This window comes from Echiichthys vipera, assembly GCF_963691815.1.
Source record: "Echiichthys vipera genome assembly, chromosome: 7".
Taxonomy (NCBI): Eukaryota; Metazoa; Chordata; class Actinopteri; order Perciformes; family Trachinidae; genus Echiichthys; species Echiichthys vipera.
The window spans coordinates 28,089,585-28,116,746 of record NC_139832.1 but is presented as its reverse complement, the minus strand read 5'-3'; the positions used below and the strand labels follow the sequence as shown (position 1 = coordinate 28,116,746).

At 41.9% G+C, this 27,162-nt stretch overlaps 2 protein-coding genes across 2 annotated transcripts in view; both read left to right on the top strand.

Moving 5' to 3' along the window:
- The window catches only part of fa2h (fatty acid 2-hydroxylase), a 38,095-nt gene extending 15,454 nt beyond the window's left edge, over positions 1 to 22,641 (top strand). Inside the window, exons 2-7 of the mRNA XM_083917304.1 lie at positions 12,550 to 12,687; positions 16,984 to 17,126; positions 18,404 to 18,504; positions 18,836 to 19,008; positions 19,277 to 19,529; positions 19,662 to 22,641. Coding sequence (XP_083773430.1) covers positions 12,550 to 12,687; positions 16,984 to 17,126; positions 18,404 to 18,504; positions 18,836 to 19,008; positions 19,277 to 19,529; positions 19,662 to 19,729 — 876 coding nt within the window. The 3' untranslated portion in view covers positions 19,730 to 22,641. The remainder of the gene's footprint in view (positions 1 to 12,549; positions 12,688 to 16,983; positions 17,127 to 18,403; positions 18,505 to 18,835; positions 19,009 to 19,276; positions 19,530 to 19,661) is intronic.
- Positions 22,642 to 25,759: 3,118 nt separating this feature from the next.
- The window catches only part of ano10b (anoctamin 10b), an 18,140-nt gene continuing 16,737 nt past the window's right edge, over positions 25,760 to 27,162 (top strand). Inside the window, exons 1-2 of the mRNA XM_083916681.1 lie at positions 25,760 to 25,862; positions 25,960 to 26,030. The gene's annotated coding sequence lies outside the window, so the exon portion shown is untranslated. The remainder of the gene's footprint in view (positions 25,863 to 25,959; positions 26,031 to 27,162) is intronic.

Genomic DNA, 27,162 nt, shown 5'->3' with positions numbered 1-27,162 from the left:
AGAAAAAGGAAATAAATACTAGAGACAATACAACACCAAATCAGGCCAGGGGGGGGCTCTACGGGTTGGGATTATCAGTGTGTGAGTGTGTGCTGTAATCAGAATGTTGCAATAGATTTTTGCTTTGGCTAAAGTTCGGTTCTGTGTGGTTGTGTCGTAGGTAGCCATGAAGATTAGTCGTGCTTTCCCTGGAAGTGTTCGGCGTGACTTGCATAGTACTTTCGTTATTAAGACGTCGTCTCTCCTGTATCCAAAATACTCCCAAATAAAAGACCAGCTGTTCTTTTAGCCAAGAGTTCTCCTTCGTCGTCAACGTTTCCCTCAGCGCTCATCTCTCTCCATTCTGTCATTGCGGTAATCTAGCTTGACACACCTGCTTGTGCTTGAGCTTAGTCACCACGTCGCTTCTACATCCGGGCCAGTGTAGCTCCATTTGATTGGCCCCATATGTTGACATGCAGCGTTCTAATAAATTACTTCTGGGAATATACAATTTATTAAAGTTCAAGCTGCGTCAGTATGGTGATGAAAGGTATATTTTTGCTATATTGTGCAGCCCTAATAGAGGCTCTTGTGTCTGTCATAAGTTCTGTTCTGGATAATATACAATTACTGTATTTTAGATGACAATGGGTGTTTGTATGTGATTGGTTAATATTTAAACCTTGAGAGGCAAAGGGAGGGATCCTGGATGGGAAAAACAGGTTACAGTAGCTAATTAGGCTGAACACTAGGGATGCCCCTACTGTTTGTGACACGTGAAATTATTATTGGTGCTATTGCTGACATTATTAAGCGTGTTTATGATGTAACAGATACAGTAAATACGCTTTCTTTGTCAATGACATTATCTTTTTGCCGTAGTATTGAAAGAGCTATCAAGTATAGTTTTTTTATACTAGTATCACAGTTAAAAATTCTGGCATGGTGACAACCTTAACCAGTTAAGTTTCAAGAAAAAAGGCAAAATGTCAAACTGTCAAAATGTAGTTATGATGTAGTTATCGTTTTTTGAGAGCTGTCCAACAAGTAGGTGTTCAGAGCTATCCTGTCTGTCCTGCCAACTTTTAGCTCTTCTCCCCCTTAAAGTGTGTTTCATGTGTTTCAGTCTCAGTAGCTCTCGATGGCATAATTAAAACCTAACTCAGTTCCCTGTTGTTCCTCCACCAGATTCTTTTCATTCATCCACCCCCCCCCCCTCGCCTCCCAGTGGAGGCTGACTATAGTTTCTGTGTTATGATGGTGCCAGGCCACATCACCACCCCACTCTAACCGTCTCCTTTGTTTTTTGTGTGGTTCTTTTATGTTTTTCCTCCTATTTGGACAGGGCACTCCTTATGTTTTTCCGCTTGAGCCTGATCGCCTGTGTAAAAAAACACGATTCAGTGACCCTGCCTTCTTCTAACAAGGCTTCTCTGAGTCGTTTTTCTTAATTAGATTACAGTTAACGGTGATTCATGGATTCAGAAACACAGCGATCTGGCAATAATTCCGGCGCAAAATCATCCCATGGTCTTTTTAGGCATTGACATACATCAAATAAACCATCGAGAAGAGGACAAGCTGAAGATTACAGTGCCGTCAGTATTCTTCCTAAACAGCAAAACGTCATGGACAAAAGAAGGAATGACGTAATTGAGGTTTACGAAAAGGATTTTTCAGGATTAAGATGTCTATTGTGACTGAATATCGTGCAAGCGCGTTGAATGCGTTTAATCACACTGTATACTGTAAGCTAGGGCAGAATTTTGAAAAGGTCTTTAAAGTTATCCCCACTCAGAATAATGCAGTCAATAGGTGACATCTATCGACATGACAATGGGTCGATGGGCAGGGAGAGTTATGTCAACAGCACAGGCATACCACCCATTGTCTCAGCTCAGGCCTAGAGGGTGTACACAGGCGCTCCTGGATCCATAGGAACAGAAGACGTCCAGAAATCAGACACTGAACTCCTCCTCCTGCATTCAGTGTTTACCTAACATCTGGGAGATTAACTGCTGATTATTTGTTTTTTAGCTTTCCGGCTTTACACTCTGTGTTAAGGCAGTAATGTAGATGTGTCAGAGCAGGTGACCGAAAGTGAGCTGACAGCAATGCAGCGAGACAGACGGACCAAAAGAAAAAGGGTCAGATGGAGAGCAGTGGGAGTCCTGCCTTGGTCACTGTTGATATGTTGCCATGGCAGCCTTTACCTGAGTAACAACGCCTGAGTTTGGATTTCAGTAGGGCTGCACGCTATGAGGAAAATATGCAGTATGCAATAACGTTGAATATATAGCAACAACAAAAATTCTCGAGATGAACAGATATCAAAGTATACTCTTAAGTTGTGCCTTTCAGCTGCTCTCAGGGCGCACTCACACTGTCCATCCGTACCGTGCCCCTTGCTTTAGGGTACTTGTCCCCCCTCCCTCTCCCCCCGCGGACCAGGCCCGTTTGTACTCACACTACCTGGGCCTCGGCGAATGCTTCTTGCTGCCTTTACATCATCACGCCGTCACACGTCACACGCATTGATGACGTCATCGCGATGCGTCGCTTTGTTTACAAATCTTTCCATAGACCTCGGAGTTTTTGTGCGTCTTGTCGACTGTTTTTGAATCTTTTCATCGACCAAATCTGCAGTAAACACTCCACCTCCGCATCACACCAACGTGAACCTTTCGCCGCCATTGTTTTAAATTTCCGCGCATGGTCCATCCTTCTTTTTTCTATGTCCCAACAGGCGCACATAAAATGACGTCAGAGCCGCCGTAGGCCTCATGCCCGTACACGTGCGCAAGCTCGTGCTCGTACATGTGCAAACGTGCTTTACAAAAGCCCACCTCTCCCAAACGATCCGTGACCGGCAAGCGCGCCGCAACTAGGCGCGGTACGGTTGCACTCACACTGGTCACCGTCAAACCTGTTTGGGCACTGTACGGATGGACAGTGTGAGTGCGCCCTCAGTCTACTGCTAACATGCAACAAATTGCTTGTTGAATATCTTAAACAAACTCAACATTAAACTGAACACAGAAGGCCACAATAAAAATAAAGAATGATGGTTACATATGAGGGCGGCACAGTGGTGTGGTGGTTAGCACTGACGAGTCCGGGCTGGGGCCCTTCTGTGTGGAGTTTGCATGTTCTCCCCATGTCTGCGTGGGTTTTCTCCGGGTTCTCCAGCTTCCTCCCACAGTCCAAAGACGTGCAGGTGTTAGGTTCATTGATGACTCTAAATTCCGTAGCTGTGAATGTGAGTGTGAATGGTTGTTTGTCTATGTTCGTCTCTATGTGTCCTGTGATAGACTGGCGTCCTGTCCAGGGTGGACCCCGCCTTACGCCAAATTTCAGCTGGGATCGGCTCCAGCCCCCCCGCAACCCTGATAGGGACAAGTGGTTGAAGATGGATGGATGGTTACATTTTAAAGTTGATATCGCAATGTCACAAGTTTTATTTTTTATTGTACAGACCTAGATTTCAGCAGCAATATCTATACATTAACATATTTATACATTTGATGAGTATAACAACATACAGAGTAACACAATAGCCACAGTGCTTAATTCAACCAAACATAATGGAAATCACAATAGATTTAACATGCCTTAAATCACACAAGATTACACATGATTGTTCCATAACAATACAAACAAACCAGAGCTAGTGATTGTTAGAGCAGTGAAAAGACTAAATAAGACAGTTTTGGTGAGTTTCGGCTTTTTATTTTGTTTCTGTTCAATGTTAATGAAGTGTTTTTATTTACAATGATCCATGTGGTATGTTTAAATTACTCTTTTTTTAACGGAGTCCGGTGGCTTTGGCGTTTCTTTTCAAATATTATTGGTGAATTAAGGGCTTACTTTGACCAAACAAGATCTTGGCGTATACATACGCAATCGCCGGTTGCTTGGCTGATGGATATCGCCCAACCCTAAGTCAGTGTCCAGTGTCTTGCATCAGTAAAGAGGAACTCCGGCAGTGTACTTGTGACTGCTGTTCCTCTTTGGTGATGCAGTTGTCTTGTTTAGCACATGTCCTCAGGATTGTTGTTAGATCTTTTGATATGATGGATCAGTGTAGCTGCCTTTTAACTCTACGGCATAAGCTGAATGTATCGGAGCACATTGTTTGCCTACATCCTGAAGATTACAGTCAAAGACGTGCACAATTTGGTTCATTTGTGTCTTCATTTTAATTCTACCACACACCAAGAAGAGTTGCAGACTTCTATCTATCTATTTAGAGAGCATGGTGGGTTTATACACTGCTTTATAAACAGATCTTTAAAAGCACAACATGTTGATATTAAGCGAGGACATTTATTTTACTAATTAGTTTTCAGAAATGAACACAGTTTAATGAACAGTTTAATCCATCAGTGGTCTTTATACCTCTAATATTTTTAATCAGGGGATGCTAGAAACCAATAATGTTGTCAGTATACAATTCATCAAATATGTTTACGGCACTTGAATACAATTTTGACTTGCTTGTAATTAATTTGATTATTTCCAATTTTTGCCACCTTACACTTCTACATTAGTATATTTCAAATGTAGTTTTATAGCAATTTAGCAAATTTCCTTTACTTTATATCGTTATCCTGACATGTTGTTCTTTCTAAACTTTGCCTCAATGCTGTTAGCAGGTCATACGCTTTGTTGATCTGATTGGTTGATTTGGCCCGTGTGTTGGTGATAGACAGATGGTTTATCCAATCGGCAACCAGTATTTTTGCCCCTTCCCAAAAGATCTCCAAACCAGAGTTCCCAGATGGAAATGCCGAGCAAATGTGAATCATGCGAATCAACCCATCTGGAGGAGTCACGTTAAGTCTTTACTGTGTCTTGCTCGGTTGCTGTGTGATCAACAGAGAGCAGCTGCAGGACAGTCGCTGACTTGTTCTGCTACCAACATTAGCTTCTCTGTTTTAACAATGTAGGCTTTAAAGACGTGCACGCTGGCTGAAATGAACCGCACTATATGAAGCAATTACCAGTAATTAGCCGCTAATTTATGAGTTCCACTGAAACACTGCAGCATGTGCATGTGTCAGAGGGACGGAGACACTTCTGTCAGAGTCACGTTACAACTGAGCCGTCTGGTGTATGGAGAGGTCTGTGTGCTTTAACGGTAGAAGACTGCTGTTGTTTTCACGAGATTTAATGAAGGTAAACACTGTCTACAGCCGTGCCATTACGCACAGGGCTGGCTGGCTCCTTCCTGATTCAGGATTCGACTCGGCTGTTTTGTCCATCAGTCAGTTTGTCATTGGCTATTCGGCTGAATATGTGAGTTTGATGTGACGTCTAGTGAGGCAGTGGTACTTCTTGGCTTTTTTCAGTAATTTGACCTCTCTCTGTTGTATTGCGAAGAAGTTCCTCTTCTCAGAAACCGCCGGCACACTCTTCCCTCAGCTAAGTCTTATCTATAAGTCACACAATCTTTTTAACAAACCAACAAACCAACTTCTCTGTTAAGGATGATCATACATTTGCAGAGAAACCAACAGTTTCATTTTTGAGGAAGATGACTCATCGTGGCTGCCTGATCTTCAGTACAAAGGTTTATTTTTTGTGAAGTACTGAAGAAACTAAAATTGTGTGTTTTTAATCCTTTACTATCCTGATGGGCTGATGTGAGCCATGTGATTGCAGTTCCTATTTACTTGGTTGTTTCCATTGTCAGCTCCTTGGAGAGGAAGCCTCTGTGTTGCGCAGTGGGTTTGATTTCCACGATCAAAGCGTTATTCAGTGGAGGGTGCTTATGCGGGGTGTGTGTAGTGGCTGCATAATAAAATGTACTTTAAAGTTGCGTGTGTGTAATATTTTGTTGAGACAGAATCATTGAGGTGTGTGTTTGTTTGCGTTGCCTGTTTAGCGAGCAGCTTGACTGTAACTTGAACATAAAGAAAGTGAATATATATTGCACCACACTTATAGAATTCTGTGGTGGCAGAGAGCTCCAGTCACCGTTTGTTAAGCCAGCCATCCCGAGTGGGACCAGGTAGAGCATTAGTCACAGCCTCCCTCACGGGGCCCATGGCTGCTGCTGCTTGTACAGAGGGTGTGTCTGCCTATTACTTTTATCAACATAAAGCTATCGCACTGCTTGTGTGTGTTTGATTGAATAGCCTTTGCTCTGCTACCCTGTGTGAATGATATCCAGTCGGTTTCTCCTACAACAACATTAAGCAAACAAATGCTTGTACGCCGTCCTCAGTATCTTTCTGACTCATTTCGGTAACATTTCTGCTCAATCTGATGAACATTTTCCCAAACCTTTTGTATAAGCAAATGTATACCTGTAGTGCTATTAATATGTGGCATCCATATAAAAAGTTTAGTTTCCACGGCCACACAAGACTTTTAAACCTTTTAAAGGCGAGACGCCACAGGTGAATAGATACTTTGAATCTTACCTACTTGATTACTTGCATTGAAACAAATCATTTTTGTACTACAAGTTTTCTTGAAATGCTGTGTTTAAATATGCAAATGGTGCATGATCTTATGAAGTATGCGCTCATTTGCACACATACCCAGAACAGAAATGTTAACACTGGATAAAAACAGGTTCAAACCTCTCGTTTAATTTTTTTGACATGTTAGAGTCAAAGGTTTTTACAGAGGGGATTTAGGATACATCTTTGAACTACTTCATAAATCAGAAAATACTGGCAACAGACTTACAAAATCTATTTTCATCATGTTTTACTAAGGAAATGTTGTATAAATCAGACTGATGAATGACTGAGACTGAGACTTTTCTAAGACACTGCAGGTGAAAAGGGTCAAAAGTTATCTAATATATAGATATCACCGTGAAACTTCCCCTGTTGATTACTGACATTAAGACAATTATTTTCTGTTTTAAAAGTTTTCTGAAATTGTATGTTTAAATATACAAATAATGCATTTTCTTTCCACCAGTCTGAAAGAAGACATGTTCTCAAAATTGACTAATTGATGACATTGCCTAGGGTGTCCCCCCTTATGTCTGTGGATCAGTCATTTTAGTACTATATAATAACTCATCATATTATCAGTGTAGACTGTGTTCTTCTGTTGATACTGTAGAAGACAAAGCAGGGTAATACAAGCTCACCAATGTACACATTAAGAACAGGGTTAAAGAATCTCATACCAGACGTCAGAGTGAGTAACAACATCAAATGTATTCTCCGAGAAGGACGAGACAGCTTAATTGAAGCTTTGTTTCTTTCTTTTTTGTCAGTACAGTGTGATAATGGGGGGGTGTAATGTTGCCTCGGTAGGTGTTAAATTGCCAAGGTGATGTTGGTAACAAACCATAGGGGACCTGTGTGTGTGTGTGTGTGTGTGTGTGTGTGTGAGAGAGAGAGAGAGAGAGAGAGAGGGAGTGTGAGTTGTATATATGTGCGTGTGCATGTGTCTGAAACCAACTAGCTGATAAATATTTCACTTGACTGACAGCCAGTGACAAAGTCAAAGGATGAACAGAGGCAGCCAGTTGGAGATCAGAGAAGGGAGATGATAATGAGTTTCGTAACGTTGAATTGAATGTGTTTAGTCACGGACGAAGGAGAAGCAGATAAGGAACTATTTCACCGTTTTCTGTACCACTGTGTGTGTGTGTGTGTGTGTGTGTGTGTGTGTGTGTGTGTGTGTGTGTGTGTGTGTGTGTGTGTGTGTGTGTGTGTGTGTGTGTGTGTGTGTGTGTGTGTGTGTGTGTGTGTGTGTGTGTGTGTGTGTGTGTGTGTGTGTGTGTGTGTGTGTGTGTGTGTGTGTGTGTGTGTGTGTGTGTGTGTGTGTGTGTGTGTGTGTGTGTGTGTGTGTGTGTGTGTGTGTGTGTGTGTGTGTGTGTGTGTGTGTGTGTGTGTGTGTGTGTGTGTGTGTGTGTGTGTGTGTGTATTCTCTGGGTGGGTGAGTTACTTGTATAAAACAATACTTGACTCAAAATCTGCAGTCTGTAGACTTAACAGGTGGTTGTAAGTGGTTGTACCCCGCCCATTCACAGAGGGCAGTACTTGGGTTCACGTCAGATGCAATGGATTTATGGATAAAGTACATAATTGTCCATTTTTCCAACTACCCTGGCACCATAATCCACGTCTCCACTGTCCGTCTACAATACAGTTTCCTCATTACATTTCATCATATACTCATAACACTCATATCTTCTCCAACATATGGCTAAACGAACTGCTTCCATTTGTCACCGGGGCGCTGAGCTGCTGATATCTTGCCTCACTAGCGTGAACAGTTAACCACAGTAATGACAAAAGGAAACTGTTGAGTGTGATGAGTGCAGCAGGCAGGTTTTCTGGGTCAAACTGGGTCACCACAGGAAAAAACTTTAACAGACATGAATCCATGTAGGGATGCACCAGCCTGGCCGATATGTCAGGAGAGTATCGTTCCACACGATATTGGTGGCCACAGGTTTCTGCTGATCGTGGTGGTGCCTGCTGCCGTTGTCCTGAATGACGCTTCCTGCTGCTATTATCAGTATTAGTCATATATACTATCACTAGTCTTATAAATGATTAAATTTGTAGCCATAAAAACACCATCAGTGGTATGTCTCGCTGTGTCGTAGCTGCTATTGCCACTACTCATCATTGATCATGTTTGCCACCGTAATTATTATCATTTTCATAATCTATCACCTTAGCTGTGCTTGTTTCTACTATTCTGCTATATTAACATATAAGTCATATTCACATTACTATAGATATTATTATAGTTACTGTTAGTTTAGTTAGTGTTTCTGTCTCTGTCTTTGTGTCTGTCTTTGTCTCTCTCTGTCCATCTGTCCGTCTTTTCTCTCTTTCTCTTCTTCCTCCCCAACCGGTGCAGACAGATGTCCGTCTTCCACAGAGCTGGGTCTGTCTGACGTTCCTGTCTGTTATAGTGAAGGTATTCAACGCCACCGTACTCTACGGGGGAATTGTTGGGTCTATGTAAATCATAAATTAGTCATAGAGTGTGGTCTTTACCTACTCTGTAAAGTGTCCTGAGATAACTTCTGTTATGATTTGGCACTGAAAATAAAACTGAATTGAATTGAATTGAATAACAGAACAGCTGCAGAGACTACGGTGAATATCTGCAAGCCTGTCCAAGCTAATTTAAACACGCGTTACAGTTCTGGGTCGCAAAAACACTTTTCTTTCATCTGAAGAACATTGCCCAAATTAGACCATTTTTAACTCCACACAAAGCTGAGTTGCTGATAAATGTTTTTATTATAAGCGATTATTAGATTACTGCATCTCTCTCGTACTGGTGTCCCTTAAAAGTCTTGACATGACAGATAATTCAAAACGCTGCAGCCAAGATTATTGACCCATACTAAAATAAAAAATGAAATTTCCCCTGTGCTCCTTATCACTGCACTGTCTACCTGTGTCTTTTTAGTTTCAAAATCCTTTTTTTCCTCATTTCTAAAGCCTTACATAATCAAGCCCCTTCAAATATCAGCAACTGCCTTTCATTTTATGTCCTTACAGGAACTCCCAGGTCTTGCACTGCCGTTCTTTTTGAAGTTACTAAAGTGTCCCACAAGAAATCTGCCCGTTTTCTGTGTTAAGACCCTAAACTGTGGAACACCCTCGATCGTAGAATAGAAAACTCAGTTATAGACCTACCTTTTAATGTGGTTTTACTTTACTGATATTATTGTTAATGTCATGTTGCGATAAAAATGATTTTTGGTTAGTTTTTCTCTCAGTTATTGCTGTTATTTCTTTTCACTTATTGATATTATTTATTTCTCTCTGATCTTGCTATTGTGGAGCACCATGGGCTTCATCTTTGCATGACATGTACTTTACAAATAAAGTTATTATTATACCATCAGCAGTGTGTGAGGCAGCCACAGTTGCCTCTTCCTTTAGTCGTCAGGGTGAGTGACTGTGTAAACACCACTAATGTTTCATTCAAATAGGCCCACAACACCCTTTCTCACTTTCACTGTGGAAATCAGTGGAAAGATTTGATTCGGAGAACCTTCACCATTTTCACACATAGTGAATACACTTTTCTCCTCAGATGTTACATTATGGCCTTTTTAATGAGGATCACGAAGAACTAGTTTATGGACCACATGTGCAGTGTGGACCGTTCTGTCGTTTGTGGTGTAAACCAACCACATTGTGATATTTAGATGATTTCTTACCATTCTCCATAGTTTGTCTCGATTGCTATGACACGCCTAATGAAACTGGGATCCACTTGATCTTCATCATCACTGTCTGAGCACAGCGGGAATCTTCTCTTGCAAATGTGTTCACACTTTCATTGGTTTCACACCCTTTTTCAAAACAGTTAACACAGACCCCACAGAAAGTCAAAACTATCAGAATAGCTGTTAAACAAAAGGAAAACATTAGATAGAAATGACTTTCATATTTATGAATGTCTAACACAGCTGTGTGAAACTTCTTTGCACTATTCTTCATTCAGCAATCAGTCAAAAACAAATGGACTGAATGTGAAGAAGGGAGTATTTCACCCCTTTGCAGTTATTTATACCCGCAGGTTTTCTTTGGTTACTTGTATATGTATATTTAAAGTCTGTTGGGGGCCTGGGCAAAAAATTCCCCTCAAAGCAGTGTTCATCAGCAGTATAGGTTTGTTTAAACTAAAAAAAAAAACTTGCAACAGGAGTGGGTGGAGTCAGGCAGCACCCTCTCAGGAAGGTCAGGTCTCCTACTAGTATCCTAGTATCCTATCCTTTCGTACGATGGAGTGTATGACTTTTTAAAATGCGGCTGAAATTCCATATTGTTTCTTTGGTGAAGAGAGAATGCCGTACAAAGCTGTACTATAATGTTTGTGTTGATTTTTCTAGTCTACGTAGATGCTCAGTGTAGGTCTCACGTGAAAATATTTACAGTATTTCAACAGGGCATCTCGAAAAAAGAGTAAAAGGTTCCAAGTGCAGCAGGGTTTGTTATCTCTTGTAAGATCTTTGGAGGAAAGAAATCAGTTCATGCTGGGATCTGCTTTCTTACAACTAAGCACTTATAACTATGTAAAGTATCAACAAACAGGCATTCAGCACAAGTTAAGGTTGAACCTGTTCATAGTGATAGCTGTATTTTGTATTTTGTTGTCTATTGTGTATTTGTTGCATGTGTTTAAATGTTTTGTCAGTGTTGGAGCATTTTGCAAACAGGAAGTATCATTTTGGCCACAAACCTTCAATTCAGATCTGTGTGAGAACTGTTGTTGAAAATGTCACTTCTGACTGGACCAATGTGTTCAGGCCAACGGAAATAAAACTGTGCAGATGAATTATTAAGGGCATCTAGACATCCCATCAGATCAATGCTTTATCAGTCAGTACAGTGTAACCTGCGCACGCTGTCCTGCATTAGAGTTCTAGTATAAAGTGAAATATTGTAATTTACATTCCGTCAGTAAACCGATTTTTCTCCCCACCTTGCCTTCCACCTATCACTCTCTGCCATCAAACTGACCGACTGACCGAAGTGCACTGAGGTCGCCTCTTCTTCTTTCCCTTTTATGTTGGAAGCAAGCCCCCACCACAGCGACTTTCCTGGTTGATCCAATACGGAAGTGCCAAAAAAACAGCAGTTCTCTGAGTGTCCACTAGGAGGAGTTTTCACAATAGAGCAGTTTTTTATTGTCCCCCATTTTAAACAGGCCGTTTTCACAGCATCATTAAACCTGTTTAAGGCCTGGTACAAAGAAACATTCTAGTCTGTATGTTTAGGTCATATCTCCATGAGGACACTTCGGAGGTTGAATTTTTTGTACCAGGCTAGTTTTTATTTTATTGGAGGTTAAAGTTTATGAATAATTAGGGGTGTGGCCTCTTGAGTGACAGCTAGCCTCTGGCCCTCACTTCTCCTTAGAGGTAAACGTCAGCCACGTTGGACGTATCTCCCTCCCCCGAACGTCACATACATGCCTTTTTTTGGTAAGAGGAAATGAGGCGGAGTCAAAGTCTGACAAGATGGAGACTCCCGTAGGCGAGGACGATTGGATCAAGTTGAGAGAACGGACCCCAACGGGTATGCTACGTCCATTTTCTATACAGTCTATGGTTGGGAGACAACCAGCATGGCACTGCCTTACCACCACCTACACTGAGGTCGCTGATCAGTATTGGGAGCTTTTAAGGAAACCCATTGAAAGAAATAAAAGGAAACCCTATGAAAGTTCTGCACTATATAAACAGGGCGTTGATGTGTCTATCTATGACTTTTGTATTATGCCACTAAATTGGAAAAGGCTCAAGAGGCTCAATGACCTGTCAGTCAGGGAGAAACAACATTCAGTCCTCTCCCTTAAACAAACAGCTCCCCTGCTTGTATAAAGAAGCACATGCACGTACACTTTAAAGTTCACTGTATGTTTTTATTCTTTTATTATTGTATTAGAATTGTGTTTTTGTGTGTAATACCATGTGATCGTATGTTTTGTTGTCGAGCGCACCGAACTCCAACATTCCAAATCAACTGCTGTTGATATGGCAACAAATGATGGAATCTTGAATCTAACTTTCCATTGTCGATAACGTCTCCCCTTTCTCTTGTTTTACTTCAGACTCTGAGGGAGAGGAGGAAGGCCAGTGAGCAGACAGAAGGACAGACGGAAGAAAAGAGGACAGACAAGAAGGTGAAGGAGGACGGGGAGGAGGAGAATGACGCGTACAACCGCTGCAGCTCTGTGGACCTGGACAAGGTGTGTGTGTGTGTGTGTGTGTGTGTGTGTGTGTGTGTGTGTGTGTGTGTGTGTGTGTGTGTGTGTGTGTGTGTGTGTGTGTGTGTGTGTGTGTGTGTGTGTGTGTGTGTGTGTGTGTGTGTGTGTGTGTGTGTGTGTGTGTGTGTGTGTGTGTGTGTGTGTGTGTGTGTGTGTGTGTGTGTGTGTGTGTGTGTGTGTGTGTGTGTGTGTGTGTGTGTGTGTGTGTGTGTGTGTGTGTGTGTGTGTGTGTGTGTGTGTGTGTGTGTGTGTGTGTGTGTGTGTGTGTGTGTGTGTGTGTGATCACATGGATCTGCAGTGTGTTTTTGTTAAAAAACACGGTTGCTCTGGACTGGAATGAGAGTGACCAAACAAGACAGAGGGGACCGAGTATGTGTGTGTATGCATGTGTGTGTATGTGTGCTGGTGATGGGTGGAGGTGGGGGTGAACAGTCATCAGGTTATTCACCCTACCTTGTTCAAAAACTGTCCCTGTTTGTCAGTAGACTCTGCAGTTCTCACACTGCTAGACAAGAGCATGTACAGACACACACAGATGGATTAATGTTGATCATTCATGAACACCTAACCGTAACTTTAACCTTAATACTAAACCAATCAACCCTAAACTGCCCTTAAAGTAGTGTTTCCTGTCTATACTTGTGAGAACAGTTTGTCTTTGTCAGTATAAAGATCACAGTCATCCACATGTTCATGTGACTGAGCAGTTTGACCAGTATGTTCCCTACTCTGCAGCTTAATATCAGCATACCAGGTTCTTGCACAGCTCATTGTGATGACAGACTGAACCAGTTCATCTCGCTCACTCTGTTGCCAGGCATCCTTGCATTAAGTAAAATGCACCTCTAGTGACTGTTCACATGGTAAGCCAGACCTTGACCGGGCCTTGTGAACCTTAATGTGTCACAGTGTCTCCGTCCTTACATCTATGCCTAAACATTCACTTGTTACAGTGAAAGTGGTGATTAAATCCCTGTATTACCATTTTGAAGTTTTGCTGTCACTGTGAAATAAATAATGCGCCTAGGACACTCCCATCACAGAGCTCCAGTGTGGTTCGATTTAAGTAACCAACCCATGAGCAAGATACTTGAGTTTTTAGTCTGACTGCAATGCTGGGAATGTCAACACACTTGTCTTGTCATGTGCTATACTGCCTGGTTAAACAAAAATAACTAAGACATTCAACTCTCATTGAAGTAGACACTTGTTTAGTTAAAGCTGAAGTTGGTAATCTTCTGTAAAAACTTACAAGATTCTGTTACTGTATTGCATATTTCTCACAGAAACATTTTACCATGACTTTCTCATTCTACAGTTAAAGAATACACTAAAATGTGTTTCTGAAAACACTTTATGTGGGACATATGCAATACTGTAACAGAATATCAAATCATATTTGATCAACGCTGTCTTGTAGACCATGCTTTACGTGTATGGTATTGGCCGATGCGGGCTGCTGTGTTTCGATTTTTTCCAGCATTATTTACAGACAGGCGTCCACAGGCAGCTCCCTGTTGCTGGAATTCAATAAATGTTCCTTTTTTTTTTTTAAATTGAGGCTCACCGTTTGTTATCGTCATTGTGGATTCTTTTATGATATAAATCGAGGGAGCAAAAGTAGTATCTGCTCCAAATATCGGCTCAAGAATATCCTCAGTCTGTATCAGTCATCGGCTAAGGATGATGAAGAAAAAATCAGTATGGACATCGGCCCTAAAAAATCAGCTGATCCCTAATAAGGATGTTCCAACATGTTTTCTTCAAGGTAGTTAACGGTGTTAGTTCATTAATAGATCATTACTAATAGAATAATTAGTAGGCTACAGTATAGATGACATATATCCATGTGGTGTTTGTCATGTGACTTTGAAGTATCCTTGTCTTGATGATTATTTATCTTGACTTCTTCCACCATGTCTCAGGCTATCATTTGATTGTGGGAAATTCCTACCCTTGTCACAAGTGTTATCTTCACCATGTGACCGCAATTTCACTTCTGTTTTTTAATGTGTGGGACTAAATGTCTTGAAAAAATGAACATGTTTTTTTTTTTTGGATCTAATAACGGTTTGAGGACAGACTTGTTGACTAGTCGCTGATAAACATCCATTTCAAATGTGTGGTATTCAAAACACGAACACCACAGTTTGGCAGTTATCAGCAGGCCATCTTGGCTTCCCCAGCAGGAATACATGGAATCTTAAAACCTGTAAGGTACAGGCTGATTTCAGTGCAGTTTACTGTATAATTAAGTATTCTCATACGACACGGCATTGTTTACTATCAGCACAAAAATAGAATAGGCTGCTTGACACTATCACTTTGTCCTGAGTGAGTGGAGGTATTTAAGGACAGAGATGGTGCGATGCTCTGATGCGGATAAACCCTCCAGTTATAGGACAGGTAGCTGACCAGTCAGTGCCAGCAAAAGTGCCATTGCATGCTGAACTGTCAGTGTGAGTGAATTTGTTTCCATGATGCTCAGTTTAAAGGGCGGAGAGGTCACACACAGAGGCTTCACATATTGTGGTAGATTTGACAGCTGGGGAGAGACTATCTGTGGACGCCTAAATGTGATGTTATCATCTGCTGTTGGTGATAATCTAATCTGTAATTACTTTTTATCAGCCCAAGATGAGGTAATCATCCGCAAGTAACTATGTCAGCCCATGCCTGGTACGGATGTCCTCAGAGATGTATCATAAGTGAGGCACCATCACCTGGGCAACAATTCAATTTAATAATCTTCTTGCATGCAGCAAACGTCTGCAGGTCGGATTCGAACCCGCAGACGCTGCCTCGAGGACCTTCAGCCTTTTTACATGGGGCGACTGCTCTAACCACTCAGCCACTTTGATCAAACTCTGAATTGATTTCTAACATACATAAAAACCCACAAACAAACAACAAACCTACAACTCCCCCCACCCCTCACAACCACAGGACTTGCAGACAAATAATACGCTAAAGTAATATTTTCACCCTTTCCGCGCCATCAACTAAAACTTTAAAATTCTTTGGTTTTGCACAGTGTGATCTTGCAGCCGACTGTTCCATGGTGAGAATGTCCAAAAACACAAGAAGCCATTATTGTCTCTGGAGAGACTGCGGGGCCTTCCAACTTAATGCAACCTTTTTTTTTGTTTGCTGCCGTCAGACCGGCCAGCCACACTCGCTTTTGTTTTAAAGAAACCATAATAGAGAGTCATCATTCAAAAGCAAAAACAACAGAAAACATGGGACAGTGTGATAGCCATGGGGAGACACATTTCCAAAATGTAAGAACCTCTGGACATTCCCAAATCATATTTATAAAAGTGCCCTGGTGCCCCACTATTTCCATGGGGTACAATACCTTCTCCAGACAAAATTAGAATGAATCATTTGGTCACATTTTCCATTCTCCATCATTGTCCACATAATAAATAATAAACACCATTTAGAAGTGCAAGAGTTTGGAGTAATGTGTAATAAAAAATGCATTTGAAATTCAGCATAAGGTGTTGACTGTCTGCTAACCCTAGAACCTTTTCACCCCAGCAAATAAATGTATGTGATTCGTCATTATGATGCGTTTATCTGAGTGTCATGGGTCTGTGGGTAGCTTCAGCACCCGTCTTTGACATCTTTGATGGCATGGGTGTTTTCCTAATCCAACACACACTTTTCCCTACAGCCACATGTTTGGGTGATTTTCACCCAGCATAGTGATAGAAGGTAAAGTAGGTTTCGGTGGATTCAATCCAGGGAAAGTGTTATTTGTGTGCCAAGGACACTGAGCCTTCACCAGGAACAGGTCGACCAAAAAACAAGTTTCCATCTTCATTACTATAATTTTTTTTTAATTTTTTTGGTTCCCAAATTCCTAATTTTCCAGTCATTTTGGAGCATGGATTTTGTTAGACATGACACAGTTTAAAATAACTACTCAAATTCGTCATCTATTGGCACGTTTTGATATACTTTGATGACAAGAACTTTTTATTGGGTGTATGATCTCGGGTAAAAACCATTAGTGATGGTGTTTTGACCACAGATCAGTGTGAAACTTGACGGCACCCACTGTAAAGGGCTTATAAAGTAGCTCACTCTCTGGTCTTTCAACTCTGGGACAAACCCAAACAAGAAGTCTCTTCCTGGTTTCCATCAGTTTTAAACTCTCTGCTGCCACCTGCAGGAGGTGACACGCTCTCTGTTACCACACTGTCCTGTCAGCTGTCTCCAGCACACTATGGAGTATGTTGTACTCATTTCTTATTGATTGTATCTGTACAGGACTTGGTGGACTGGCGGAAGCCCCTGGCATGGCAGGTAGGCTACCTCGGAGAGAAATATGATGCTTGGGTCCACCAGCCAGTCGACAGACCAATCAGACTGTTTGGAAACCCCTTCCTGGAGGCCAGCACCAAGACTTCCTGGTAAGAGACTTAGGGCGCACTTAGGGCGCACTCACACTGTCCATCCGTACCGTGCCCCATGCTTTAGGGTACTTTCCCCCCCCTCCCTCTCCCCCCGTGGGCCAGGCCCGTTTGTACTCACACTACCTGGGCCTCGGTGAATGCTTCTTGCTGCCTATACGTCGTCACGGCGTAACACGTCAGACGCATTGATTGATGTCATCCCGAAGCGTCGCTTTGTTTACAAAAGCGCACGGTCTTCTGGCCACATAATGGAAAGCAGCGCAGAAAACATGGCAACGTTTTTGGCTTTGTGGTTTTTCTGACCAAATCTGCAGTAAACACTCCACCTCCGCATCACACCAACGTGAAACTTTCACCGCCATTGTTTTAAATGTCCTCGCATGGTCCCTCCTTCTTTTTTCTATGTCCCAACAGGCGCACATAAAATGACGTCAGAACCGCCGTAGGCCTCGTGCTCGTACCAAGCGCACGCTCGTGCTCGTACACGTGCAAACGTGCTTTACAAAAGCCCACCTCTCCCAAACGGGCCGTGGTCGTGGTCACTCACACTGGTCAAACGAACTAGACTTTATCTGTGATACGTGCTTGGTCACTGTACGGATAGACAGTGTGAGTGCGCCCTTAGTCTCTATGTTCAGGGTTCCCAACTTGAAAAAGTCATGACATTTTGTTGTGTGTACTAAAATTGATTTTCACAATAGTCATCTGTGAATAATTTTCCATGCAATGTGACATAATGCTGAATTTATTTTCTGTCACTGTTGCTTTAACATAGCTGTAATAATGTTTTGTTTATTATTGCGTAGGTTTCTTCATTCTCTCCCTCCATGTTTGACAGCTAGGTGAAATGATGGTTGAATAAAGTTTGAATCCGCTGTTTTTAATGCCGGACAACTATGTAGCATGTAGGCTACATATTTTGTTGCTACATTGTTTTTCATACTTGCATCCACAAATCAGTTTGTAATCACATACATTACACTTTTTTTAAAATAAAGTCAAATGTATTGACTGGATTGGAAAAGGTTGCTGTTTAATTTTCATAATTCACAACACAATAATTAACATTTCTAAGTTTGTATACAGTTCTGTTCTGTTATAGGTGAATGGTCATGGAGGTTTGATTACGGATCCGTAAAAAGGCACGGAAATTGAAATTGAATTGAAATTTGTCCATGAAAAAGTCCAGGACTCCTGTATGGTGAATTATTAAAGACAATATGATAAAAAGATTTGGGGGTTTGACCATATTGCTATTTCCTCTCTCGCTACAGGTACTGGGTGCCAGTGGTGTGGCTTCCTATTGTGTTTTATTACAGTTGGCACTGCTACACCACCCTGGCAAAGGGCACCACCAGGCTGGACCTCACCTCAGGTAACACACGCACACACACACACACACGCACACACACGCACACACACACACACACACGCACACACAGACACACACACGCACACACACACACACGCACACACACACGCGCACACACACACAGCCATACATGCTGATGTTATGAACACAAAGGCAGCAGAGTTTTTTGCACACTTTAATTTTCATTTACAGATTCACATTCACGTTCTCATTTATGTACTCACACAAACGTACAATACAACATGTCTGTGGTCATCATTTTCATGTCCAGTTAATGTATCAATGTCAATATCTCTGCACGTGTGTGCGTGTGTGTGTGTGTGTGTGTTTTTAGACGTCTCTGTCCCGATCCATACGTACATTTTCCCACTGCTCTTTTTGACGGGCTGGTTCTTGTGGTCGTTCATCGAGTACTGCATCCATCGCTTTGTCTTTCACATGAAACCACCAGCCCATAACTATTATCTCATCACGCTGCACTTCCTCCTGCACGGACAACACCACAAGGTACAAACACAGCACCACTGAGGCTGAGGGAGCGGGCAAGTCCCACGAACATAAAACTGGTTTAATCATAAACTCGTACTTGTTTATTGTATGCACTTTATAGCACCTTCGTTGAATGATATTAGATTACCATTTATAAACAACTTGCTCCATATTTTACATAGTTTCAATTTCTCATGGACTTTTAGAGTTGAATCAGTTTTTTTGGTAGTTTTTTATCTGTTGCTTCTCAGTATCATGTTTCAGTGTATGATGTCTGTCTCCACAGTCTCCGTTTGACGGCTCTCGGCTGGTCTTCCCCCCCGGCCTGGCCTCCTTAGTGGTGGGAAGCTTCTATCTAATCCTCTGCAGCACGCTCCCAGATATCCTTGGGACATCCGTGTTTGTCGGAGGACTGTGTGGCTACGTTGTGTACGACATGATCCACTACTACCTTCACTACGGCTCGCCAAAGAGAGGCTCATATATGTACAGCCTGAAGGCGTACCATGTCAAACACCACTTTGAGCACCAGAGAGCAGGTGAGCACTGGAAATATGATAGACATGGGCCGGGACCAGTGACGATCCTATTTGATTTTTTTAAGTTTTTAACTCTCCTTCTGTTTTTGTAGGATCTATCTACAATAATGTAACCTCTGTTTCTCTCTTCAGGTTTTGGAATCACCTCCACATTCTGGGACCACCCCTTCAACACAGTCATCCCCGATGAGAAATTCTAACACAGAAACGGCTCTCGTGAAGGGCCATAGGACTTGTCAACCACCCTGCTTAACAACCAGCCCACATGCTGTAACCACCCTGTCATCCTTAGTTCAATCTCTGCAGCTACAGCTTTCACACCCAAGGAGGAACCTCCCCTCCTGATGACTCCTGGGTCACTGCAACTAATCCATACTATATCACACGTCATCCTGCTTTTGATTCCAGCAAGCAGCGCATTCTTTGCCTGAGCTCGGTCATCTGGGTGTGTGTGTTGACCGGTGCGCTATGTTTCCACACCGTGATCATACCGGCACAGTTTAAAGACCTTTCCGTGCCATTTTTACAACCAAACCACCATCTTCTACTGCTGTTCTCTTCACCGCACTGACCTCCCCGGCCAAATCATCACCTGACAGCAATTTCACTACATCATAATGTAAATCTAGGAGGTGTAAATCATGAACAGACGCATGCAAGCATGTGCACAATTGTGTTTTTTGGTATGACAGGGTTCCACAGTAACAGTAGCCATTTTGAAAAATGTTATGTTTGTTGCATTAGTTATATTTTAATATTGCTGTTACAGTCAGAGTTAAATCAGATTGCACATGCTGACGTTGCACGTGCGTCGTGTGCACACAGGCATCTGTTTGAGAGAAAATATCAAAGTAACTTAAGATGTTCGACTGTGGAGTAAAAAGTTCACTAACCCATCAATCTCACACACTAATGTGCTAATTGATTCGACTGACAAAGAACCAGATGAGCCTGAACAAACTGCGTAGTATCTTTATTATCATTAATTACTACCTGAAATACCATATTTTCAGTATGAGCAACCAAAAGCCCATGCCTGGTTACCAGCCTGGCAACCAGTTTTACAAGTTAGTGTGGAGCCCTGTGTGGTTAAACTGAAACCACAACCTCTGTAGCTAAGAATTCCTTTTAAAACAACCGAATGTAGACTCACACTTAACAATAATAATGCACACACACACACGCACATGAACACACACGCACATGAACACACACACACACACTGTCCAAGCTTCCCTCAGCAGGGGACAGAGGGGAAATGGAAGTGCTAGATGGTAGGTGAATGTGTAAGACGGAGAAGGAAGGGGATGAGACAGAAAGTGTGTGAGCGTGTAGTGTGTATAGAGATTGAGCGAGAGACAGCCCCCAAACTAGTGAACCAGCTCAGGAAAGAAGCCTTTTCATCCTTCCTCCGCACCGTCTGAAGCTTGAACTTTCTCGTTCACTGTTCGTCTCTTTTTTTCCCATCAGCCACTAAGCTGCGCTGCTACTCTCTTTGTGCCGGTAGGTCAACAGAAGTTCCTTTCACTATGTTTAGCCTCACTGTAGTTTTTGGAAACAGCTGTGAACAGATAACACTTGCTTTCAGATATTTGAACATGCTGAGACTCATTTGGTAGTTTGACGTTTAATTTATTAATTCTGAGCAAAGCTGCAGAAGTGAAATCATACTGTAGGGCACTAATGCAATGGACTGTTGATGTAAAGCAGAGTCCTAAATGTGCGAAACCACTGTGGAGATATATTTTTGAAAGTCTTTTGTAATATCCCCTCCGTTTTCTTTCCCTCATTAGTAATACAACAAAGATGTATAAAGATATTTTGTAAGATGCTTTGTACAGAAGAGGTGATTCTTTAATTGCACCAGCTTTATGCCGTCGGTGTCGGCGAGCAGATGTTTTCTTATTGGGCCTCCACTAAGAAACGGATGGATGTAGAGTGTTGTCATGGTGTCAGAGGGACAGAGCTGAAGGCATGAAGCCAGCCTATCAGACTTCCTGCTGTGGGGATCTCGGGGTCAAAGGGAAGGGTTTATTTTGTCCAGGAAAAAATGTTTTTTTAAAATTGATTGTACTTTCAACACTGCGAAACATGTTGAAAAAATGTTTCAGAGTGATTTTTAGTCTCGTAGGACTCATCTTCATGTCTCACTCCAGCTATTTAAAGTCACTGTTTTTGGTGGCCCTGCAGATCCCAGCAGGATGACGATGGATGAACCATCTGACCGGACAGCAGGAGGTCCTGATAGTGACTGACGGATCCTCCAAATGTCTCTTCTAAACGCTCAACAACAACATTGATAACTAAAGCAGAACAAACTTAATCAGAACCATTTCAAAGCACAGTGAGAGTGTCCTACAACTGCAGAAAATCATTTTGTATTCACTTTTGTAGTTTGAAGACCCCCATACATATTATATGTATGTACATATATACTTCCATAAGTCAAATAAAATAAAAAAATAAAACATGCTAAATCTATTTCAGGAAAGTAAAATGATTCAATTTGCATAGTTTGTTCCTTAATATTCAGTGCAGCAATAATAATTAAGTCTTCAGGTAAACCTAAGAGGGCTGTGTCACCAAAAAACTGTTTCAGATTTTTTTTTAAAACAGTTGGGGGATTGAGCTATAGCTGCACCATAATGTGCCTTGTTGTCTGCAGCATGCATATCAGATTGTGCACAGTCCAGGTGATATGAATGTTCGTGGCACCATGAAAAAAATATTCTGACTTTGATGTAATGAATGTACCACAAAGAAGTTGATTCAGAAAGGACCAAAGGTGATTTTTGTTGTTGGTAATGACGGTGGACAGAGTGATGAGCATGATGATGGATGATTATGTTGACGAGTGTAATAATGCATAATGATTGTGACGGCTGCTTGGCAAAGTGAAAACGATTCTTTGACCTGTTGGAAGTACATACAGATCTTATTTATGTATATTTATGACACGGATGAAAGACAACAGAGTGAACTCTTCCTTGTGCTAAATTATGCAGCGGAAAACAATATATCCTTAATCTGTTTACTATAATATCTTTTATTTTAGGGTTTTAAATGTCTATGCAAATGCAAACGTATTTGTAAATAAATGTCTACATGTATATTTCTGATGTCTGTCTTGTGCTTTTAGTTTGATCACTATAGATAAAGGTTGAATATGGAGAACGAGCAGAACACCGCCATCTGGTGTCTCAAAATCGTAGTCGCAACAACATCATTCCAGCAGTCGGGTTGCCAGGTTTAGCACTGACAGCAAGAGGGTTCCTGGTTCAAATCCTTCTGTGTGGAGTTTGCATGTTCTCCCCATGTCTGCGTGGGTTCTCTCCGGGTTCTCCAGCTTCCTCCCACAGTCCAAAGACGTGCAGGTGTTAGGTTCATTGATGACTCTAAATTGCCCGTAGGTGTGAGTGTGAATGCTGTGTCTGTCTCTGTTCGTCTCTATGTGCCCTGTGATAGACTGGCATCCTGTCCAGGGTGTACTCCGCCTCACACCCACGTTTTTTAAGTTTTTTTTTTTTTTAAATATAGCTATTAATAAATATTCTACATATTCAACCTTTAAGGGATCACCAACATTAATACAACTCATCTTTAGGAGGGCGTGAATGTCTAAATGTCATGGAAATGCATCAAATATTGAGATATTTCAGTAACACCATGATGTGGGCATTTTTTTAGTGAAATGTCTTGACAACTACAAGGACTGCCAGGAAATTTGGTACATATCCACAGTCCAGCCCAGAGAATGAGTCCAAATGACTTGACTTTTCATGTAAGCCTAACCCACTGTACAAAAGCGAAGCCAAAATATCCCAGATATGGGAGCCGCCGTGTTGTTATTTTGCAACCAGTCTGCACAGTAGGCATCAGGCTATAGAGTCACATCATTGAAGTGACGTCAATACACCCAGCACAGCAATCGCAAGTCCATCACAGCTGTCAATCATGATTTTTCACCATCTTTCATTTTTATACCCTCAAATTAAACATTTTGTGTGACCCATGTCCACTAACTTGGAGGTGGCAGCACTTAGTCATAATCCGTAAGATGTTCCTCTTTGGCGGTAAGGTGTAATTGTAGGTGAAGCTCTTCTTACAAATCTGTGAACACAGGGATGAAAACAGCATCACTAAACTTGCGGGTGTTTGCATTTAGGACGGGAATGTCGCGACAAACACACAGAACAAGTGCTTTCATTAGTGGATCATGTGATCAATCCCCATGGTTTTAACTCTGTGATAGGAAATTAAAAGACACTTAACTATTTGAAAATCTTACAGATTATATCTTTAAGACTTATACTGCAGGAAGCCACCAGGGGGCGATCCGGATACTTTGGCCTCACTTTAAAGAAGCATAAGCAGTCTATCGTTATATGTGGATGGACTGTTTTTCAGATCACCTCAAGTGGTCGTTGAAGGAACTGCAGTTCAGCCCAGAGGTTTCCTCTTGAGTAACATGCACGACAAACATCATTTTCAGCATCTTACTGATATATTAACTACAAACTAATACCAGGCATAAGCTAGCGTTAGCTTAATTTAGCCTCAGGACAGTCACTTAGCTATATGTTAGCTTTAAAGAAGGTTGAGGACCTACTTCTTGCCATATATCAAATTCAACACGTTCATAAAAGTTAAATAATGAAAGGAAAAAGCAGCACAAAAGTCTTGTCTTCTATGAGGTCCCTGTCCAAGACGGTGTAGGCTGAGAAGCCTCTCACAAGCCTGGATGCAGCATCTACTTAAATCTATGATATGTAGTCCGCCTAGAACAGCTTCACGCCAGAAAGCTAACGCTAACGTTATGCTAGCAAGATTCAAAAGCAATAACATTGTGAACGGTTGACAAACAGTAAATATTATTTGACATTTCATTGTCTCACTTCAAGTGAACTTCAAGATTTTTATAGATAATGACTGTCCACGCGTGGGTGGCCACGGTCTGAAGTAGTAAGTTAAACAGCGAACGGGATGTGAGATGATCAGGAGCGTACTTATGTTCCCCGGGTCTTATGTTATCCGCTTTGTATTTGACCTTTTCACAGAAAGGGTCCTTTGTTCCCTGGTCTGTTATTTTTTCCACAATCAGTGCCGAATTCCCCAGCAAATAGGTTAATGTAGCCCCTAACCGTTCCCCTCACCCTAAACCTAACTGTAACCTCTGGCCCTAACAAAATGCTGAATTAAATCCGCGAAGGCAGAGGCTAATGTGACTGGGGAACAAAGGGCTGTTAAGTCCCGCCCCTTGTGCAGAGCCCAGGGGACCTCAACTCTGAAAAAATGACATTGGTGTCCATGGAAATGGAACAATTCTTTTCTGGTCCCAGTCATTATATGTCCTGGATTACACATATGATTTTTGTGGAATTAAATGATAATTCTTCATGTAAAGAGTTTGCATATGTGACGTCAGGTCATCACGTTTTTCCTCCTCTTGTCAACTGTGAGTGCCGCTGCTGCGTTTTCTGCTATGGTCTTCTGCCAAGGCGGTGAAATGTGACAGAGACACAGCCATGTTCCACAGCACATCATCACTCAGCGTGATCCCATGGGCTCTGCCGGAGGGGGCGGGACTTACCAGCCCTATAGGGATCACCCCAGATGATCCCTGTGATGCTAAGTTCAGAGGAGAAGTGTAACTTCTTGCAGCTTGTGAGTGTCAGTCTCTGTCCTGTGTGTGTTCAGAGGGTGAGGCACTGGGACTACAGTCAGTGTTTTTTCATTTAATTTAGAACGGTGAACAGACAGTATCACCTGAACTACTTAGGAGGTGTCTGACATCACATTTTAATGGACAACCTGCAGCCAATCAGAAACGAGTGTTCAGCAAGGCATATTGTTTTTTTACTTTTCCCTCTAATGATAATCATCTTATGACCTCTTTCATTCCTCTCTTGACCCCTTTTAGGGTTCCACCCCCCAGGTTGGGAACCACTGGTGTGGTAGTATGTGGTACAGTATAATTTGTGCAATGTCAAACATTGGATTTGCTTTTTATTTGGGTATAGTAATTCAAATCAGTTAAGATTTAGTCTTAAAGATCAACCATCTGTGCTCTAATACTGGGCAATTTTTAGGTGTGTGTGTGTGTTTTCAACACAGTGGACAGAGCGTAGCAGAGGCGGGTGGAGCAGTAGGACCCTGGGCAGCAGCAGCAGCAGCAGCAGCAGTAAAGTGAGGCGCAGGCAGGAGGGAGGAGCCTGAATATAAACCAAACAACCCTCCACACCCTGCAGTCTCTGGAAGTTCCTCCGCATTCCTGTCATATACATACACACACATACACAAGAAGAAAGCTGGGAGGAACCACACACTGGCTGGGTAAGTGTGCGCAGACAGTCAGAGTGTGTTATTCCTGGATTCTTTTTAGGAAAACTGAGTAGATGTTTTGGTCAACATGTTCATTTTGCTCACACAGGAGTTTGGAGGGTGTGTGGGCCCACTGTAGGACCAGAAACCAGAACCTCATCATCAACTGCTCCCTGCCAGGTGTTGTATTTCCTGACTCATCCTCTTTCACCCTATACGTCGCTTTCTCCCTCTCGCTGTCACTGTCTTTGAACATAACTCAGTCACAATAGGAGGGACGAGATCGCTTTCACTTCTGTCTTCCTGTGTGTGTGTCTGTCAGTCTTATGCTGTGTGTCTCTATGTCAGTGTATCTTCAAGCCCAGTTGCAATGCAGTCAAAACAGAGGAAATTATTATACAGTCAGTGCCAGAGACTTTTCATGTAGATTCATATCTGAAGGGTACAGCAAGAAACTGCATTTACAGCATGAGTGCGTATAACAAAGTACAGTATAGGCAGATTACTTGAAAATTATACCTGAAAGTACTTCATGTTGAGTCTCACATGCAAATCTAAGAGCTCCATAACCTGTGTAATGTTGTTAATGTAATAGCTGGTGATGCAAATGCAGATATGAAAATCCTAACTGTTCAGATAAGACCGCACTTAAAGATGTAAATGATTTAGAAAAAGGTAGCACACTAGCAGAGTCCAGATCAAACTCTTTCATTTCATACCTTTGTCAATTTTAATCTGCTCGTTAAAAATTGTATAAAGTACAAGTTATGACAGTAAAACATCTGCATGCTGACTCACGGATTCACTATGGCAATGCCAATATGCTGATGTTAAGAAGGTTTAATGTTTACCATGGACTCCATCTTAGGTTAGCATTTGTTCATTAGCACAAAGTACAGCTGAGGCTGATGGAAATGTCATTAGTTCTGCAATGGGGTCACAACAAAATGGACCTCATGATGATGCGAGTAAGTTAAGGCATCACCAAAGTTATTCCAAGTCATTCTGAACAGGATGTGAATGTCTGAACCAAATGTCATGGTCATCCATCCAGTAGCTGTTAAGACATCTTACTAAAAAAACATCAACCTCGTGGTGGTGCGAGAGGAAATGTCAGAGGATCAATAAAGTCAATAGCATTTAACCTCTGGTAACCAAGTGCAGTTCCAATCCATCTCTAGGATGTTGAGATATTTAAGTATATATACATATACATATGTAAGTGATAACATTGATCTGCTAAAGTCGTCAGAATTCATCTTCTGGGCACCATGAATGTCCAATGATGTTCCAAATCTCATGGCAATCCATC